Here is a 20707-nt window from a genome sequence, read left to right as displayed (position 1 = left end):
GCCAGAGCCAGACAAACATATCCTTCACTTGAGAAAACACATTTACAGAGCCTGAGAGAGAGAGAGAAAGAGAGAGAGAGAGAGAGAGAGAGAGAGAGAGAGATGATGAACTGTATTAATCCTGACAAGTGAGTCACATAAACCTCCTGATGGCAGATGACATGACTATTAAACAACACAGACTTGTATTTTCTTTGAGATTGAGCATGCAAAACATTTCTTTATGAGAAAGCTGTGTTTCTTGTCATTTCAAAAATAATTGATATGAGTTTAATGTACCAATTTAAGGTTCATTTCACCACAGGCTACTCACAAGTAGGACACCTCCTATTCACTCTCTCAGAAATCGCCTCACAAGTTGGCCTGGGACCCCAAACTAATCTGAGAGCACATCTGTATTTGTACTGGCTGATCCATATGGCCACCCCTCCATTCAAATCCATTTACACATAACCAGACCCCCAGGAACCAATAATCACACATATGGTTTTAACCATGAAGGACAGAGAAGGACGGTTACTGCTTTGTACACAATCAATAGCTGTGCTGATGGCATCAGAATTACACAAAGTATTGTCTTTGGAAATTAGCAACAAATTGCATTTGAATCCTTCATTTACAATAAAGTTCTACTTACTTACTTGCTGTATACTCACAAGAGGATTTTGGAAGAGTTTAACGAACCAATGTTAGTTTTCAGCACAGGTCACACTCTTGAAAATGAACCGAGAGAATCCAGAGCCATTCTCTTTTGAAAACTGGTTTGGTGTCAGCCAGGCTACTCACAAGTAGGTCACCACAGTACAGGGATGTAGGTACTGTTTGACTGTTATGTTGATGTGGCTCTCGTAAACTATCAGGAAATGCACAGCAATAAAGAAATGTCAACCACCAACCTTAATGTCTGCAGCTTGCAGTGGGGACTAGACAGTCCTTTAGAAAGAAGCTGAACTCCAGAATCTCCCAGGTCCTTGTCACTCAGGTCCAGCTTGGTCAAGGAGTTTGGAGACTTCAGAACTGAGGCCAAAAGCTCACAGGACTTATTTGTGAGTTTGTATCCAGCAAGTCTGTAAGACATTGTGACAAACGACAAATTATTTATCGTTAATGATAAAAAAAAGGGACACTGTGATAAGTTATCCTCATGAATAAATATATTGAATATATGAACAGTTGTAAACTAGGAATGCAACTGAAGTTTGTTTCATACTGAGGGGCTTCAACTTTGGAGCGAAGATCCTTCAGTGTAGCAGATAACAGTTTCTGTGCTGATTCTCCAGGATGATTGTTGCTCACATCCAGATTTTTCACACAGGAGGGGTGTAACATCAGGACCAGAGCAAGACAAACATAACCTCCATCTGAGATACCACAATCACAGAGCCTGAGAGAGAGGAGAGCGACACAGAGAAAACATGAGAGAGAGCGAGATGACAAACCATATTCAAACTGAACCAAATGAGACTGAGTTGATTCCATCTATACAATTTCAGATTTTCCTCAGGATTAAATTGTATATTAGACTCATTAAACTGCCTAATGAGAAATGATCATCTCCTCATGTCTGTAGATTATGTTCATCTGATGTATTTGTTATTTTAACTTTAATTATTTGTAAAGTTTACGTTTAAGTTCATTATTTGGTAAAGCTTACTTTGGCATCTACCTTGTTATAGTGTATTTGCCTATCTGATTTCAACATTAAGCTTAAGTGATATTGGTTGTATTTATTTTTAATGGTTTACTGGTAAATAAATAGTTGATTCACCACCATTCACATACTGTATCTCTTCTTGTCTGCCATGCCACTACTCTGCTAGTTGATAAATTACTAGGTAATTATTCAAGGTCAATTTCTTGTATAGAGTAAGATTAATCATAGTTTCTTACAACCACTGATTCAAAGTTCTGTCCTATTGTTCAAGACACGTTTAAACCTTTCCTTAGCCAAAAACAATTCTTCCTAAGGTGTGTTAATTGTGCCATCCCATTGGCAAACTGTTTGACTGTTATGTTGATGTGGCTGTCTTCAACAATGAGAAAATATATGACCATAAATAAATGTCAATCACCAACCTTAATGTCTGCAGTTTGCAGAGGGGACTAGACAATCCTTTTGAAAGTAGCTGAACTCCAGAATCCCCCAGGTCATTCTGGCTCAGGTTCAACTCTATTAGAGAGTTTGGAGACTGTAAAACTGAGGCCACAACATCACATGACTTATCTGTGAGTTTGCAGTCAGCAAGTCTGGAAGACAGTTAGCCAAAAGACAATCATTACTCATTAATGATGAAGGGATATTGGTTCTTAAGTGTCCTTATAAATAAATATAATAAATTAATACTCTAAGGTATATACTATTTGCATATACTGCAATGCTACACTCTAAAGAGTTATACTGAAGCATACTGAAAAAAAAATATGTTGGTAAGTATATTTCCAATGGGCCACATAAGACATTAGTATTACATCAGGAAAATCCAAACATTAAAGTCCATAAATAAATTTCTAACTGAAAAATATTCCCCCCATAAGAATCTTTTCCATCTTAATCAAAATCTCACCGTGCTTTTCTGAAGCACCTCACAGCTGGGATCAGTCTCCTGCGTCCCTCATCTGATGTGTTATATTTCTTCAGGTCAATCTCATCCATAATCTCCTCAGACATCAGAAGTATGTGGGCCAGTGCTGAACAGTGAGCAGGAGACAACTGGCCTTTAAAATCCTTCGGTGACTCCAGATATTTTTTAACGTCTTGGTGCATGGAATGATCATTCATTTCAGATAAGCAGTGGAAAAGATTGATGCATCTTTCAGGAGAGAGACCTTTACTGTTGATCTCTTTCATATACAGACAGATTGCCTTAATGTCCTTCTCTGTGGTGCTGTATGTGTGGTTCAGTAGACCTTGCAGAAGTCTCTGATTGCTCTCCAGAGAGATGCCCATAAGGAAGCGAAGGAAAAGATCCAGATGTCCATTCTTGCTGGCCAAAGCTTTGTCTACTACCTTCTTTAGAAGCCCACCCAGTGATGGTGTCCAGAGCCATATTTTCCCACAAAGGGATCTTAGTGTCTTCCGATCCTTCTTCAGATATGAAATGAATGCATGAAGTGCAGCCAGAAACTCCTGGATGCTCAGATGCACAAAGCAGTAGATTTTCCTCTGGTGAAACACAGAGTCTTCCTTGAATATCTCAGTACACATGCCAGAGTACACTGAGGCTTCACTGACATCAATGCCACACTTCTGCAGGTCTTCCTCATAAAATATCAGCTTGCCTTCCTCTAAATTATTAAAGGCCATTTCAGCTAACTTTAGAATTATTTCTTTCTGTGATTCCAAGAGCCTCTTCTTATCTGTTTCATGTCTTTCTTGATATTTCTGATTCTTTCTGGTGGTCTGGATGAGCAAGAACTGTATGAACATCTCAGTCAGTGTTTTGGGGAATGTCTGGGTGTTGTCCTGTTCCAGCATCTGCTGAAGTACAGTGGCTGCAATCCAACAGAAGACTGGTATGTGGCACATGATGTGGAGACTCCTGGATACCTTAATGTGTGAGATCAATCTCTTGGCCTGACTCTCATCACTGATCTTCTTCCTGAAGTACTCTTCCTTCTGCGGGTCATTGAATCCTCGTACTTCTGTTACCTGGTTGATATACTGAGCAGGAATTTGACTTGTTGCTGCTGGTCGTGAGGTTATCCAGATGAGTGCAGAGCGAAGCAGAGATCCCTGAATGAGGCTCGCTATCAGAACATCCACTGATGATGTTTGTTTTACATTAGACAACTTACTATTCTGTTCCAGATCCAGATTTAACCGACTCTCATCGAGACCATCAAAGATGAACACAACCCGACAGTCTTTGTATTCATCACCATCATTCAGCTCCTTCAGCTCAGGGTGGAAGTCAAGCAGCATCGTGTGAAGACTATATTGATCACCCCTCACCAAATTCAGCTCACGGAAGGAAAGGGGGAACATAAAGTCTACATCCTGATTGGCTACCCCAACTGTCCAATCAAGAATGAACTTCTGCACTGAGACTGTTTTCCCAATGCCAGCAACACCTTTGGTCATCACAGTTCTAATGCACTTTTTCTGTCCAGGTAAGGGCTTGAAGATGTCATTGCAGTTGATTGGTGTGTCTTCTGTGGTTTGAGATCTGGATGCTGACTCTACCTGCCAGACCTCATGTTCCTTATTCACCCCTTCACTCTCTCCCTCTGTGATGTAGAGCTCTGTGTAGATCTTGTTGAGGGGTATCTCAGCTCCAGGTTTGATGATGCCTTCAGATACATTCTCAAACCTCCTCTTCATACTATCTTTATGGTTCTCTTTAACTCTCCTCAGGATTTCATTATCTGTTTGGAATTAAGAAGCTGATGTTAATGACTTTTATCCACTTGGGGAATAGGGTCATAAGTAACTTACGTATATAGCAAAGTGGAGGGAGTAAAGTAAAATGTATTTTGATTCGGTAGGACCTTACTGGTGTCACTCAGTATATGTTCATGGACTCCACCCATCAACTGATCAGCCGTCAACTCACTACAAGCACATAAACATGGAGTCAGTTAGTAGCGGAGTGGTATATGGAGTCCCATATATAAATATACATTTAGACACTTTGATCTGCAGCAACTCCCAACTTCCAACAAATTGACATAGATAGTATACAGTATACTGTACACAGTTGCTATGCAGGATCCTATGGCTGCTGCTAGATTAACAATATTGTAGGATGTTGCTAGGGTAGTTATGCTAATAAAAGCGTTGGTATACATGGTTGCTAGAACAACACAACTTCCTGCACTCACACACTGCTACCCCGGTGCCACTGTCCCCATCATTCTGGAAAAACTTCAGAACACCTTGCCTTCTCTCCCGTCTTCAGTAACCAGAATCATTATACACGTGGGATCAAATGATGTAGCCCGGGCCCCTTCAGAGCTAGTAAAAAATGAATTTAGCAAGCTCTTTGACTTCTTGAAACATTGTGGAAAGTCTGTTTTTATCTCAGGACCGACTCCCACGTTTTGCTGTGGCAACATGAGGTTTAGTAGAGTGTATGGACTCTACACATGGCTTCGGTCGGTGTACCAGAGTTAGGGTGTTGGTTTCATTGACAATTTTGATCTTTTTTGGGAGCGGGCGTCTTTTTATCGAGGTGATGGAATTCACCCAAGTACCATCGGCACAGTCATGCTAGCAGAGAGCATTCAACGAGCTGTGCAGCGTGTTGGGTTGCCTGTGCGAGACTGACTAGTAGAAAACACAGGCTCCTCAATACTTCCAGATAAACAAACATTTCCGGTCGGCAAAGTCATTGAGTCATCGGCAAAGTCATTGTGGCAGACAGAGCCCCCCTCTGTCTGCCACCACAACCCCTTCAGCCAACTCCTCAGACAGCATGGAACCAGCACACTAACAGTTCCAGCTACCCCTCTCAATTCCCCATCACTGTACTGATACGTCCTGTAAGACAGGAAGGACGGCGACCACAAGGAGTGAACCAGTCAAATCTTAAATCAGTTCCAAAACATGCTCAGTTTATTGTGGAAAGAGCCCCCACACTCATTACTGTAAATTAGCTCTTCTAAATGTGAGGTCACTCTCAAATAAGTAATTTTTAATCAATGACCTGATTTGTACGCACTCACTTGATTTTATGCTTCTGACTGAAACATGGCTTGATCATGCTAAGACTGCTACCACCCTCATCGAATCTGCTCCCCCAAACTTTCATTTCATGAGCACTACCCGTGAAAAGAAGAGGGGGGGTTGAATCGCCATAATATTCAAAGCATCCTTTCAGTGCAAGCAGCTGTTCTTTGGTGATTTTACATCCTTTGAATACCTTTGTTCACTTATTAAGTGTTCTCCCAACGTTCTACTATTAGTAACCATCTACAGGCCTCCAAGACAGTCAGCAAAAGTATTTCTTGAAGAATTTTATGAACTGTTGTCAACTATTTGCTTAGAGTATGACTCTATTACAGGGCGTTCACACTGTCTACGTCCGTCAACGGATCTCATTTACTTTGCATGGGGCGGACTCGAAAGGAATTGTGGGTCCGTCTGTTACTTCAGCTCCGCTGCCTCCGTCAAAAAAGTTGAGAAATGTTCAACTTTTCAGGCAGCAACGGATCCGTCAGCCAATCAGATAGCGTGTATGCAAATATACATAAGGCAGACAGGCATTCCGAGATCCGTCGACGGACGTAGACAGTGTGAACGCCGGCTGACTGTTACAGGTGATTTTAATTTGCATGTAGATATTTCAGAGAATACCTATGCAAGGGATTTTCTCATGCTCATGGACACTTTTAGTTTAACACAGCATGTACAGGGGCCAACGCACTCACATGGCCACACCCTAGACCAGGGGTCGGCAATTAAGTTTGGCCTCGGGCCAGATATTTTCCAAGCCATTACATAGCGGGCCACAAGTTCACAACCAAAACAATGGCTAATTTAATTAATTAATATCGGAGGAGGTAAAAATGATAGGTGCTCTTGAAATGACAGAGCAGAGACATTCAAGCAGGCTGATGTAGGTTAAATTTGTCGACTGGTCATTGGGGGCGCTATGCCTGTGTCTTTAAAAAATAAAAATAGAAAAACACCAGAAAAACATTTCCACGCGTTGCTATAGCTGTCAAAAAATGGCACTATGAAAAAATCTGAAGAGAAAAGTTAACAGCGACAACAGGATCTTTAATGATGAATGGACAGAGAACTATGCCTTCATCCTCCCTAATTGTATTAATGCAAAGCCCACATGCCTGATCTGTAACAACTACTAACGAGGGTGTCTCTGCATGCAAAGAGTACAAGACGGCACCACGAAACTAAGCATGCTAATTTAAAGGTTGCGTTCCTAAATAACACGCACGCTATGTTTGAAACTCGTGTTTTACTTTTCACAGTTCTATGTGCGTAAATTGCCTGTTTGATGTCAGGCCTGTTTAAAAGAAGTCATGTTTTAATTATCACCATAAACCTATGTCCGTTCTTTGAATGACAACGTGTTTCAGGGACTAGCTTGGAAATTGAGAACCAGCGCTGTCCACTGAAATATTTGTTTTTGCATGTTGTGCGTTCACGCTGCACCTTGCTGCGTGCTTCACTCGTATTCAGATGAAACAAATATCTAAGCATTTAGATTGATTGAAATTCTTCTGTTCTGGAAAGTTACGTTTCAAAATAAAGAGCATGTTTGAGACTGGCAGTCCGGTTTTTTCTCTGGTTCAAAAGATCTCACGGGCCAGATGTTTTTGCTTGCGGGCCACATCTGGCCCGCGGGCCGCCTATTGCCGACCACTGCCCTAGACCTTGTTATTACCAAAGGTCTTAACCCTTTCATGCGCAACGTCCACATACGTGGACAGTAACTTTAACTCTGTTTTCTACTTATGTATCATGTTGATATACACCAATCCACTTCAGGGCAGTTTTAGTAGGTCCTTGGCAATATATTAACAATATGTATCATCTTATATTTGGAATATTGACTGCTTGATGACATCATCAATTCAACATGAGTGACAGTAATGGCCATATGCTGAATGCTCCAGGCATATCTGTAAAAAGCTAGTACTCAAGAAGGCAAAATCATGTAAAAAAATATTATGCTGTACAGGAGAGTGTGTTGAACAACTCTATGTTTTCAGAAATTAAATCGGATGTAAAATGGAGTTTGTAGACCCTAAAAAGCAACTGTCCACGTATGTGGACGTTGCGCAACAGAGGAGTTAAATGGCCAAAAATTAGATTTTGTAACTAGGACTTTTTTTTTCTTTTTTTTTTTCAAATATGATTTTAATTGCTTTAAATTACAAAGAAACAAACATTTGGTAAACATATTTATAAATAATGACCTAATTACATGTGGTAATGCCAAGGTGGTATGGTAATATGGGGGTAGTAGAGGGGTGGGTGAGTAGTAGAGGGGTGGGTATGAGAGTACTAGAGGGGTGGGTGGATTAGTAGTAGAGGGGTGGGTAGTAGGGATGTAGTAGAGGGGTGGTTGGGTAGTGGTGGTAGTAGAGGTGGGTAATATGGGGGTAGTAGAGGGGTGGGTTAGGGTTGGTGAGCAATAATGGGGGTAGTAGAGGGGTTGGGCGGGTAGTATGGAGGTAGTAGAGAGGTGGGTGGGTAGTATGGGGGTAGTAGAGGGCTGGGTGGGTAGTATGGAGGAAGTAGAGGGCCATAGTTTCCACATTTTCTGTCATTACATTTTATTCTTTTTTACCCCTTTGTTGCGCACTGTCCACATACGTGGACAATAACATAACTTCTATATAAAAGCATATTTTTAAAAAATTCCAACTGATTTTCAATATTGGGCTCATATAGAGTAATAAAATCAATACTAAAAAAATCTAGACACTTTTTTTCATAATGCGTGCATGAAAGGGTTAATGTTTTTACAACTGTCAAAGACTTGGCTATATCAGATCATTTTTGTGTGTTTTTTGATGTGTGTATGTCCCCTCACTCTCAGAACTGGTCTAGGAATGTAGGAAAGAGAGTCATAAATAACAACACCATCGTCCTCTTTGAGCAAGCACTCTCACAGAACCCACCTCAAGCATCAGACTCTGTAGATGGCTCATTGAATAACTTTTGTTCAAAAATGGCACAAATTATGGATGATGTTGCTCCAGTAAAAGTAAAATAAGTCACCAACAAACAAAGTGCACCATGGAGACTAAATCCAGAGGTTAAGTTGGTGAAAAGGAAGTGCAGAAAAGCTGAGAGAAAATGGCGCAAGTCCAAACTTCATATTGACTACCAAATCTATAGACATGTTACGCCTATTTAATTCAGAAATTTGCAAAGCAAGGCAGGCTTTCTTCTCTGACATCATAAACAGAAACATAAGCAATGCTCGAGTACTATTCTCCACTGTCGAGAGGTTAACTAATCCTCCAACTGACCTACCACCGGAGCTTCTTTCAGTCCACAAATGTGAGGAGTTTGCATCCTTTTTCAGCAGTAAAATTGAAAAAATATGACTGAATCAGAGGCGATTGCTCATTGAGTGCAGGGGAGGCTCAGCCTCCTCTAAAATATCACGAAAAATTGCATGAAATAATGCCTATTATGAGCTACATTAGCAAGCCTAATATTCCAACTAGAACATGCTAAAAACGTGTTCAACTTCATGGCTATATCGTTATAGTTTCGTTTTGCAACAAGGTTTTGCCTGTCATCTATCGTGATTTCGCACGTCTAATGCATTGCTGTGACGACACGATCCATTAAAATCCCCATAGAGGCTCGCCCTCACTGGACTTCGATGGCACTACGGAGTGGGCTGGTCTCAGTGCAGGAAAACTAAAGCTAGATGAATATTGGATAAACACCGCAAAATCGTCAGGCTACTGTTTGGTCTATTCTGTTTAGGATATATTTCCCCCTCGAATAACAATATAGCAGCAATAATAATAATTTAATAGTTGACCATTTTTATCAGAGCTTCCCCTATTCCAATGAGCAGCAACCGCCACTGGACTGAATATACTGCAAAAAACTCCACCTTCAGTACTCCCACCTTTGGAAAGAGGGCCCACACACCCAATGTCAGAATTCAGCCCCATCAACCTTGACACTCTGTCTAAAACTGTTCAGAATCTCAGCTCTGCTACATCTCAACTGGACATTTTGCCCACTAGCTTTTTCAAATCAGTCCTTCACCTCATAGCACCTGATGTGCTTCAGATTGTAAATACATCACTACAAACTGGCACATTTCCTAGATCCCTGAAAACAGCAGTTGTAAAGCCCCTACTCAAAAAGAAAAACCTGGATCCATCAGCACTGAGCAACTACAGGCCAATATCAAATCTACCTTTTATTGGGAAGATCATTGAAAAAATTGTTTTTAACCAACTAACTGCTTTTTTATCATCAAATAAGTCTTTTGATGCCTATCAATCTGGTTTTCGTGCTAATCACAGCACCGAAACAGCCCTGGTTAAAGTGTTAGATGACATCCGTCTAAGCACTGATACTGGCAAGGCATCTGTCCTGATATTACTGGACCAGTGCAGCATTTGATACAGTAGACCACTGTATACTACTGCATCGACTGGAACAATGGGTTGGCTTTTCAGGTGTTGTCTTGAACTGGCTAAAATCCTACCTACAAGACAGGAGTTACTTTGTGGCTATAGGAAACTGCTCCTCAGCACCAGCATCCTTGACTTGTGGTGTCCCTCAGGGATCCATCCTAGGCCCATTATTGTTCAATCTCTACATGCTCCCACTCGGCCAGATTGTCAGGAACAACTCAATGTGTTATCATAGCTATGCAGATGACACTCAAATCTACTTTTCTCTGTCCCCCAATGATCTTGCGCCCCTGGACTCTCTCTATCAGTGTCTCGGCCAGGTGAACAACTGGATGTCACAAAACTTTCTCCAACTGAACACCGATAAAACAGAAGTCATTATATTTGGGAGTGAGGATCAAAGATCTACAGTGGGCGTTGGTTGACATTGGCCGCTTTCACGTGAGATTCTCCTGAGAATCACGTGTGAATCACGTGTATTTTATTTATTTTTCCCAAGTGAAGCTGCAATGTCTCAAACAACCACCAGGTGGCACTTGTGAGCAGGGTTAGGAATGTCGGTGTTATGTGGTGACTGGCTTCCTATGTCAACTTGCTTCCTTGATGACGTTCCACGAATGATGACGTTTCTTCGACAGATGTGGCACCTTGATTTTGTCAACTTTCTGATATAAACGGGAGACGAACAAATACAAATGTGCATGACATCTTTAAATGTCAAAATTGGTTGTAGTAGGCTACGTGCCCTGGATCATGAATATGCCATCGAAAAATGAATACCTAAATAAAGTAATTATAACTCCACGTTGGGTTCGAACCAGCAATAAACTAGGCTGCAAAATTGCTAGTTCATTACTCATCCATTCACGCCACGAACTATTTGCAGGTTTACCGTGACGTGTAGGCTACTTGACTTATACCATGTATATCATGATTGTAGCAAGTTAACACGGCTGATCATGTTATCTTGCTACCGAGTTATCTTGCTACCTTTGCCATTTACCCAAGCCATTTATCCTTTTAAGTTGAGAAATGAAGTAGGCTATTGTAAAACATCTACCAAATCCATGTTTACATGTCAGCAACATTATCGTTAATACCCTATAAGCCTACGTGTTTACTGAGTTTTGACTTGTGCGTAAATGTTGCGTAAAATATGGAGACGTTAGACTTCCCCTGCCCATTGCATTTCATTTCAATGTCCGTGTTTCATGAACTGCATTATTAAAAGGATAGTCTAGGCTGGACAAAAGGATACAAAATTAGACAACATATTTTTATTTCAGCCTATTTATTTGCTGGCGTTCATGTGTCTCTGCTACAGACAGGTAGAGGTGGCCATAGCCTAGAAGTTACTGAAACGTTCGTAAAACTTCACCATGATAACCAACTTAGAAGGCCTACGAAATGGCTTGGGCAAAGGTAGCAAGATAACTCGGTAGCAAGATAACATGATCAGCCGTGTTAACTTGCTACAATCCTGATATACATGGTATAAGTCAGGTAGCCTACACGTCCATGGCATCATACAGTTAGTTCGTGGCGTGATTAGCTGAGTAACAGACTGTCAATCTTGCAGCCTAATTTATTGCTGGTTCGAATCCCACGTGGAGTTATAATTACTTTATTTAGGTATTAATTTTTCGATGGCATATTCATGATCCAGTGCACGTAGCCTACTACAATCAATTTTGACATTTAAAGATGTCATGCATATTTGTATTCGTGTCGTCTCCCGTTTATCAGAAAGTTGACAAATCAAGGTGCCACATCTGTCGAAGAAACGTCATCAATCTTGGAACGTCATCAAGGAAGCAAGTTGACATAGGAAGCCAGTCACCACATAACATCGGCATTTACCACTAGCCAAACAGTCCCAAATTGAATTCAATCCCGAAGCAAGCTGAACATCTTTTCTGCTTTTAATAGCCTAGTCTTACGACAAAACTTGTTATTGTTTATGAAGGTAGAAGACACCTTCTAGCCTATTTTATGAAGAGGCATCTGGCTGTTTCGTTTAGGTTTGTTTTGCTGTCAATGGTTTCATGAGGTAGGCCTAACCACTAAAAGCATAAGCCTATGTCCTAAGCACAACTGTGTTCTCGTTTTTGGGTCAATTCATACATTTTATTTCAAATGTGTGGATAGGCCGATGGTAGCCTACGCTTGTTTTTATGCTGGCAACAAAACAAAATGGTTCACGAATGTTATTCTTGATTCTAAATGCGGGAAACAATTAAAAAATAAAATGTCCCATTTTCCGACGCACAACAAACCTCTTGCCTATAGCCTATAGGCTATGTTTATTTGTTAATAAGATAGGCCTACTGGAGAAACTATGGTTTATGCTCTCTTATGCTGTTTCATTCCAAATCGAATGCGAAGGATGGAGAATGAATTACGAACTGAACGGTTTTGATCAGGCGGGAAACAATTAAATATGAAAGGTCCCATTTTCCGAAGCACTACAAACATCTTGCCTATTTAAATATTCTATTATTTGGGCCTATTATAAAAAGTTGGGACTTTTTCGTTAGAAAACAATTTCATTTGAATTATGGACTGCCTTTGAATGAAGTTTGATCGGACTTTCAGTTCACAGAAGAAAGTTTCAAGACGCTAAGAAACACGTTTGCCCCGTGGCATTAACGGTGGCTTAATTTATTTCAAAAGGATATGACATGAATCCAGTTGTTTGCCGTTCTATAGGGGATGCATCTCATATATCACTGCATTGCAGTGTATTGAATATTGACAGGTTTGAAAATCGTAACATTAGGCCTATTTTCAATCAATACAAGTTGAAAGCCACACATGTTTTGTCTTTGTTTTGTCTTCTCCTAGATTTTGTTCGGCAAATTTGACAACTGTCAGCTTAAATGTCAAATCATATTTCCTTTCCTTTGTCGCCCTAGTAGGCTATTGAGAGAAACGCAGAGAAACGAGAGAAATGAAAGAAAGAAGAGAGAAAATAAACTGAAAATGAAAATAAACACAGAGAGTTCGTAAATAGGCTAGGCTAAATGTTTGCATGGGTAATGGACAATTTCAAGAATTCTGGTGAGATGCCGTGTACAATAGCTTGGATGCTCATGAGCGATGACGAGTGCTGAGCGATTTTTAAAATCAGCCATGCGATCTTTCAGAGGGTCGGATTCGGATATCTGTGTGTGCGGATTTTTCTGTCCGAACCCAATACAGTTAAAATGACATTCTCTTGATGGTTTCTCATACTTAGGCTATGACAATACGTTTGTTTGTGTGGAAAGCCTGATTTAATTAGCCTAAGCAACTGTAGGAAGGCATTCAGAAATGTCAAAAGGTGAGCGCAGAAGCTCAAACGGGGCAACAAGCGCCAACACAGTCACGCACAAGAAGCCCAATCATATAGCCACTTGAAATTAAATGAACATATTCAACCACAAATGGCCAAACTAACAGAACAAAACACAAAAGCTCCTGGGACCTATCTAAATGAAATTCTAATCAACGCGTGTCGCCAGCGATATAACATCAACATAGCGCAAATGAGGGTTATTGACATGAAAATCAGCTCTTGCCTTTTTCATCGAAAACAGTAGGCTACCTATAGGCTACTTAACTGCAACATGAGATCTATTGGTATAATCTACCTATGAAAGTTTGGTCTATGTTCTTATGCAGAAAAATGATTGCATCAAAGGTGGATGGACAACTTTTTAAAAATGTAGGCCTATTGCATCGTTGCGCTGACACAGCTTAAACGCACGTATTTTGTTGTCAGTAGTTTAACACATTTCTGCACATAGGAAGACGGATGTGAGGGAAATATTTTACATGTAGGCTATTTTATTTTCAAAAATGTCAAAATGTTCAATGCCTTATCGCGCCATTCTGACCGAGTTCTATCCACGAACCTGATTTGTTTTTCTTTCTGCAAACACCTCGGTAGGCTACGCCAGAAATTTGTTGTTTGTTATTTGTTGTAAATCTCCCGACCACTATGTCGACCAGAGACGGCAAGACCAAGACAAGGCAAAGATACTTAAATACCCCTGGCTTTCACTTCCAGTTAAAGTAACTGAAATTGTTTTTTGGAAAAGGCCTATTGTTGCAGGTAGACAACACGGCTATTTCGGTCCATTATGCGTTGGCATTGTCGATCACAATAGGTTTATCTGTAGCCTGGGCAGTGGGCACTAACTTTTTTTGATGAATTGATAAACATTTAAAAAGTGGTGGGGACAAAATCGTTCGTCATAAAAAAAAGTGGTGGAGACATGTAGCCTACCCGGTCCCCGGCAAAAAAATGACGCTGCTGTTTCCGAAAGCCTAGAAGGAGTAGGCTAGGCTCACTGTTGCAGACGCACACTCAACATAAGATTGCTAATGATGTGTGAAACTGTTCTGGGGGGGTGGGGGATTTTTGAAATTCGTCTTCTAAGGCACAGAGGTCAGCTCACAGACGGGGGATGGTACAGATAGCTTCCAACACTTGATGGCTGGCTTTGTGGTAGGCTAGCCATCTGAATGGAATGCCTCAGTCGGCACGGCATAGATGCTTGGAAAACCACTCAAAAGTCAAAGACTAGACTAGACTAATCGTTATAATATTTTCTATGTTTCAAATCACTTGATCGCAGATGTAACAGGACCCTCACCAATTTGAGTTGACAGTGGGATTAAATTAAGAAGTATTTAAAATAAGTATTTAAATGAAGAATTTAAATTTAAATTAAGATGTATTTCCTGATTGGGGAAACCTTTAGCTAGTTTATTTTTATTTCAGTCCATGGTTCCATAATACCATTCGATCGTGCTGCAAATGATCAGACTTGAGAAGCACGCATTGCATCGGCAACTTCGCTGCTCAGTAGACGAATTTTCTGTCCACGAAGGCCAGCAGTTCGTGAAAAAAGCTGCAGATCATAGACAGAGAATGCATATGCTCTGAGAACAGAACACAGCTGCATGTTAAGTGTAGCCGAGGGTCTGTCTGCAGAAACAACACGTTTTGATCGTGCGTTTCAAGTGTAGGCCTATGCCGCGAATATCAAATTAACTCGACTGACTGAATCCCTTATATTTTTTGGCAACTGTTAAAATATTCAAAACCATGCACTGAAATATCAAAGATAATGGTAAGGCATGGTAGGCTACTGTTCTTCGATAAACAACCAATATTTAGATTAACTGCTCCCGTCCTCCGCTGATCAGACCGCAATTCGAATAGCCCACGGAACTACGATTAAAATATTTATGCTTTGGCTACTGTATTTCAGCGCCTACACCACCTTGAAAAATTTCTCTGCCCCCCGAGAAAGTAGGTCTGAAGCCTACATATTCACCAATCCTTATGGATTACTCCACAAAGCAAAGCAAACTAACCAGCGGTGGTCATTTTCGTGGAGTTAGAATGAACTACTTGGGACACAGACCGGTAGGCCTACGCGATTTCATTTTTTTTGCGCGAGCCGAGTCCTGAGGACATGATAGAAGCCAGCGAACTAGCCTTCATTCTCCTCGGAATGAGCCATTTAAGTACGAAGCTGATAAAGTAACCTAAATATAGCCTAGACGTGCGTTTAAAACTGGTTCTGGCGGCAACGGCGCAGCAGAGTCAGAAACGCAACAAGTCCTCAACATCGTTTATATAAAATGTATGTCCCCAGCACTTATCAAACCAAGCTGAAAAATAGCGTTTTTGTCCCCTGAAAACTAAACCGACGCCCTTGGAAAGATAGATAGCTATCCAAAGAGAAATTACAGAATTACATTCATGAGGAAATACGTCAGATTACGGAACTATTATAGAGATGCAGTCTAACTCAATAAAACTTGTTTGCATAGTGCTAATCATCCTCACTGTTGTCAAACTCTCGAATGAAACAAAGTGTTGCTGCTTGTGTTAATGGCAATTTTGAACTATGACAAATAGTTAGTTCATGCTCGTCTTTTTCGAAGTAGGCTACAGAGCCTTGCGAACATTTTCAGAGTGCCAGACTGAATTGACAAACACCCGAAAAAACAAAACAATAAAAGAGTTGTAGTGTTGCAGTCTGTAGGTGACTAGGCTCCCAGGGATTTCTGTTGGCATTTCCGAAATATACTATATGGGCTGGGCCACTAGAAGTTGCTTCCTGGCCGCCTATTGAATGAGTAGAACTGGGCTACAGTATCAATCACACCGCAGGAATGCTACAGCGGACTGTACTGCCACCTAGTGGCGGTACGTTGTAATGCAGCTGTAATACATTTCACGCCGAACGTGAATCAGGCAAAGCGTGAGTGAAATGGCCATTCTCAAGTAACGCTTACTGTAAGATTACCAACATACTGGAGCAAAAAGGACTGAAGGCGAAGGATGCAGTGAGAAACCTTGGCATCATCATTGATAATAATTTGAATTTTAACAGTCATGTGAAATCAGTCACCAAATCAGCTTTTTATCATTTGAAGAACATTGCAAAATTAAGGAACCTGATGTCAACAGCGATCTAGAAAAACTTATCCATGCTTTCATCTCAAATAGGATAGATTATTGCAATGCTCTTTTAACTGGTCTCCCTAAGAAGACTATAAAGCAGCTGCAAACCATACAAAATGCAGCTGCCTGTTGAGCATATTACCCCTATCCTTAGGTCACTACATTGGCTTCCTGGTAGTTATAGAATTGATTTTAAAGCCATACTCAACCTGTTGTTAGGACAAAGTATGGTGAGTCAGCCTTTAGTGTTTACACTGCTAGACTTTGGAATCAGCTACCAGAAGAGATCAAAAAAGCCTCAATCTTGATTTTTAAGTCCAAACTCAAGACTAAGCTCTTCTGTGAAGCATTCTGTTAATTTTTTATTTATTTTATTCATTTATCTTATTCTAATTTTTTATATTTTACTTTTTAACCACATTTTTTATGTGTGATTTTTATGTTACATAAAGCATTCTGTTATTTTTTTTTAATTAGTTTTATTAATTTATCTTATTTTAATTTTTAATCTTTTACTTTTTAACCACATTCTTTATGTGTGATTTTTATGGTACATCTGTAACTTTATTTATCTTTTTTTCATTGTTTTATTTTTCTTACTTACTTATTTTCCTTTCAATATATGATTTTATTGAAGCACTTTTAATTGGTGACATGCACTTTTTTATGCTTTTATTGAATGTTTCTTATTATTTGCTGGTAAGCACTTATGCCGCCTCATTGTTTGTGCTGTTGTACTGTTTTTTCAATTTTCTGTAAAGCACATTGAACTGCCTGGTGTAAGAAATGCGCTATACAAATAAAACTGCCTTGCCTTGCCTTGCCTTCCTGACACAGGATGGTAAAATGTTGTAGAGGACAACTGGACGCTGATAGACAGCAACAATGTCTTGCTGACGAAATGAACAAAGTGCTCCTCACATTCACTCAGCAGCTTGTGCTCGTCAGGCTCAGAAGCACATTAAGCACAAATTACAGCCAAACTGACACACAAGAGACTAATGATTACCTGGTGCAGTCCAATCTGAGTGTGACAAACCGACACACAACACACACACACACACACACACACACGCACACACACGCACACACACGCACACACACGCACACACACACGCACACACACACGCACAAACCAGACTCAAAGCACATGATCGCCACACTGACATGCAAGGCACACACAGAAAGGCTACTGGGTCTCCTCACATCCAAAGCAGCAGTGCTGCTCTGCAGTCTCCATGACTACATGAACAGCCACCGTGTTCTCCCCCACAGGAGACACACGAGCAGCTCACAATGGACAAGTAATGCAGCACCAGCTTTATGGCTCCACAGACTCATCGCACACAGACCTGGTGAACCAGAGATGTGTTATGTCCACAGATATCCCACTGTACTGCTGGGGTGCTGTGCATGAGGGCTGGACGGCCAATCAATTGTTTCTCACTAGATTCAGTAAGTTTGTATCTATGCAGAAGGGAACGATGCACAATACAGTAGCATTGTGAGATAAAAGACAAGGATATCCAAAAGGAGACTGGAAGCATGAAAAAACATCTGTCAACAACTGCTATAAAACAGAAACATGTTTGCAACACATTTTATGGTGCATTTTATGTTGATTATCAACAGATGTCAGGTAAGTCTGTGAGGGTTCAGAGCTTAACATTTCAAAACCAGAGAAGATATCCATGTGCACGTCATAACCAGTACGTGACGCAACCCTCTCTCCCCCTCTAGCACCAGTGAGCTCCCCTGCTCCAGCCATACCGTGACCAGCAAACCAAGCTACAACACCTCTCTGCTTCTTTCAGTGCGCCAACTTTGTCATGAAAACTAGAAATACATGCACGGCTGTAATGATTAGGCACTAACATTGATTATGAACATTTGTTTACGTGGAATGTTATTCTTGAAGCATCAAAACAGTGTTGTTGTTACTGTTATTGTTATTGTAAATGTTGAATAACATGAATGAACGGAGTGAGAAGCAGGATTAGGTGAGGGGAGGACAACATGTTCACATGCATGAGAACATTTTAGTGAAATAAAACAACAAAACTTTGGAGTTCAGACTCCGTAAAGAATAGCAGCTGTGCAGGATTGTGGAACACAGCTGGAAGGATTGTGGCCATGACAGAAATAATCGTTAACTAATCAAAACAATTATCAGCAGATGAATCCATTACCAAAATAACACACGAACGGCGAACGCGCGCACGCACGCACACACGCACGCACGCACGCACGCACGCACGCACGCACGCAGACACACACACACACACACACACAAACACACACACACTTGGGTTCAGAGTGTGGTGGTCCACTGCTGAAGTCTGTAGGACGAGGGAGGGACACATCACTCTTTATAGACACACAGCTGGGCACTGGAGATGGAGGTCTGTGTGTCTCTGGTCTGGAAACACAACGACAGAAAAAAATCAACACAAACGCTGATTTTTATAGACTGTTACAGTCGTTAAAATGTTAAAAAGGCCAAGGTGTCAAAGGGGCAAAGACACAGAAACACAGAAACACAGAAACACACACACAAACACACACACACACACACACACACACACACACTTACTTGGTTCCAGAGTGTGGTGGTTCATTGCAGAAGTCTGGAGGACGAGGGAGGGACAAATCACTCTTCATAGACACACAGCTGGGCACTGGAGATGGAGGTCTGTGTGTCTCTGGTCTGGAGACAGAAAAAAATCAAGATTTTAGATTCATTTACACTGCTTTTATAGTCTGCTATAGTTTAGACACACACACACACACACACACAGCAAGATAGGTGGGTTACCAAGCTGTATGTCCGGGATTACAAAGACACAAAGGTTATCTAGACCTACAGGCAATTCGAGCAGATTACGACAATGAATGTCATCGTGAACAAATCTGTTACAGGAGAAAGAGAGCTACGGTGCTACAGCAAGTGCTACAGCAAGTGTTCTGGGCTGATGTTCTCAGAACTATGGTGATGCAGGTGGAACTTGCCTCCCTCCGTCAAAGACTGACCCAGAGGTCCTGCATGCACCGCAGGTATGTAGCGCACAGGGCATCAGAGAGGCCATCATGACCATCATACCGTGGGAATGATCATGAAAAATCCCTGGACAATTCCAGTTTGGCTATCAATAATGTAATTTATAACAAGGCTAATCCACACAGGAGTGGTGTTGATGAGAGGCTCTAACACAACAGATTTGTTTCAGATTCAAACAAAAACAGAACAGTATGAGAATGAGTGGAGCAAGTAGGTCTGAGATCAGGAAACTCACCCTCCAACAGAGTGTGTTGGTGACCCAGGATCAGCCATGTCTTCAGCATTCTTCATGGTCCTAAAGCCGTGTGCTGCAGACTCTGGTCTGAGTGTCTCACTGGGACCTGCAGCCTCCTCTCTCTCCTGAGAGTCACTCATCCCAGCAGCAGTGGGAGAGTCTTTCTTGACCTGAAGAGGAATAATATAGCTTTACATATCACAGCAGTAGTGGGGTAATAATTATTCTTCCTACTAACATCATTTGCAGTGCATGGGGTCGGCAAAAGGTGGCCTGTGAGCCAAAGCGGTATTACACATTGCCAGCCTTCATTGGGCCTAGCAAGAAAGCTACTTAAGATTACTGTATAGACTTCCGGTTTGGGCCATGCTGGAGTAAGACGCAAGAGAGTAGAGCTCCGGCCTAACTTGTCTGTAACTTTCCTTAAACGTGTTTTATAACGCCGTAGAACTGTATTAACAGAGCAGATATAACATCTTAACTAGCCAAGAACATATAATGAGCACTTCCAGACACAAACAGTCGACTTCGGCTCCACTGCCAACGCGGAACACCATTGCTAGCAAGCTAGCTACTATGGCCTCCCCTGCTAACGAACGCTCCTCTGGGAATGACGATGGAATCTCCATGGGCCAGTTGGTGGAGGAGCTCTCGAAGCAACGTGCTAGTTTAAGAGAGGATATTTCCATTCTTATTCAGGATTCTGTTGGCCCTTTGCAAACTTCTATGAACGCTATAAAAGAGACTGTAGATAACTTTCAAACCCGCTTGACTGCAACGGAATCCCTAGCAGGGGATAATTTTGACAAGTTATTCGCAGCGGACGCAGCTATCAAATCCTTGCAGACACAGAATACACAGCTCC

General features: G+C 41.2%; 1 protein-coding gene across 1 annotated transcript; it reads right to left on the bottom strand.

Moving 5' to 3' along the window:
- Nucleotides 1-367: 367 nt before the first annotated feature.
- On the bottom strand, nucleotides 368-20399 carry LOC134076655 (NACHT, LRR and PYD domains-containing protein 3-like). The gene is made up of 10 exons (XM_062531816.1): nucleotides 20349-20399; nucleotides 19843-20012; nucleotides 19650-19719; nucleotides 19143-19176; nucleotides 18855-18942; nucleotides 12353-12361; nucleotides 2565-4349; nucleotides 2077-2247; nucleotides 1211-1384; nucleotides 368-1067 (listed from the first exon to the last, which is right to left on the bottom strand). Exons 1-10 carry the CDS (start codon nucleotides 20397-20399, stop codon nucleotides 857-859), a joined length of 2763 nt encoding a protein of 920 aa, XP_062387800.1. The 3' UTR covers nucleotides 368-856.
- Nucleotides 20400-20707: the final 308 nt, after the last annotated feature.

This window comes from Sardina pilchardus, chromosome 1 (genome assembly GCF_963854185.1).
Source record: "Sardina pilchardus chromosome 1, fSarPil1.1, whole genome shotgun sequence".
In the NCBI taxonomy this organism is placed as follows: domain Eukaryota; kingdom Metazoa; phylum Chordata; class Actinopteri; order Clupeiformes; family Clupeidae; genus Sardina; species Sardina pilchardus.
The sequence above is the reverse complement of the archived record's forward strand: the minus strand, read 5'-3'. Positions and strand labels throughout refer to the sequence as shown.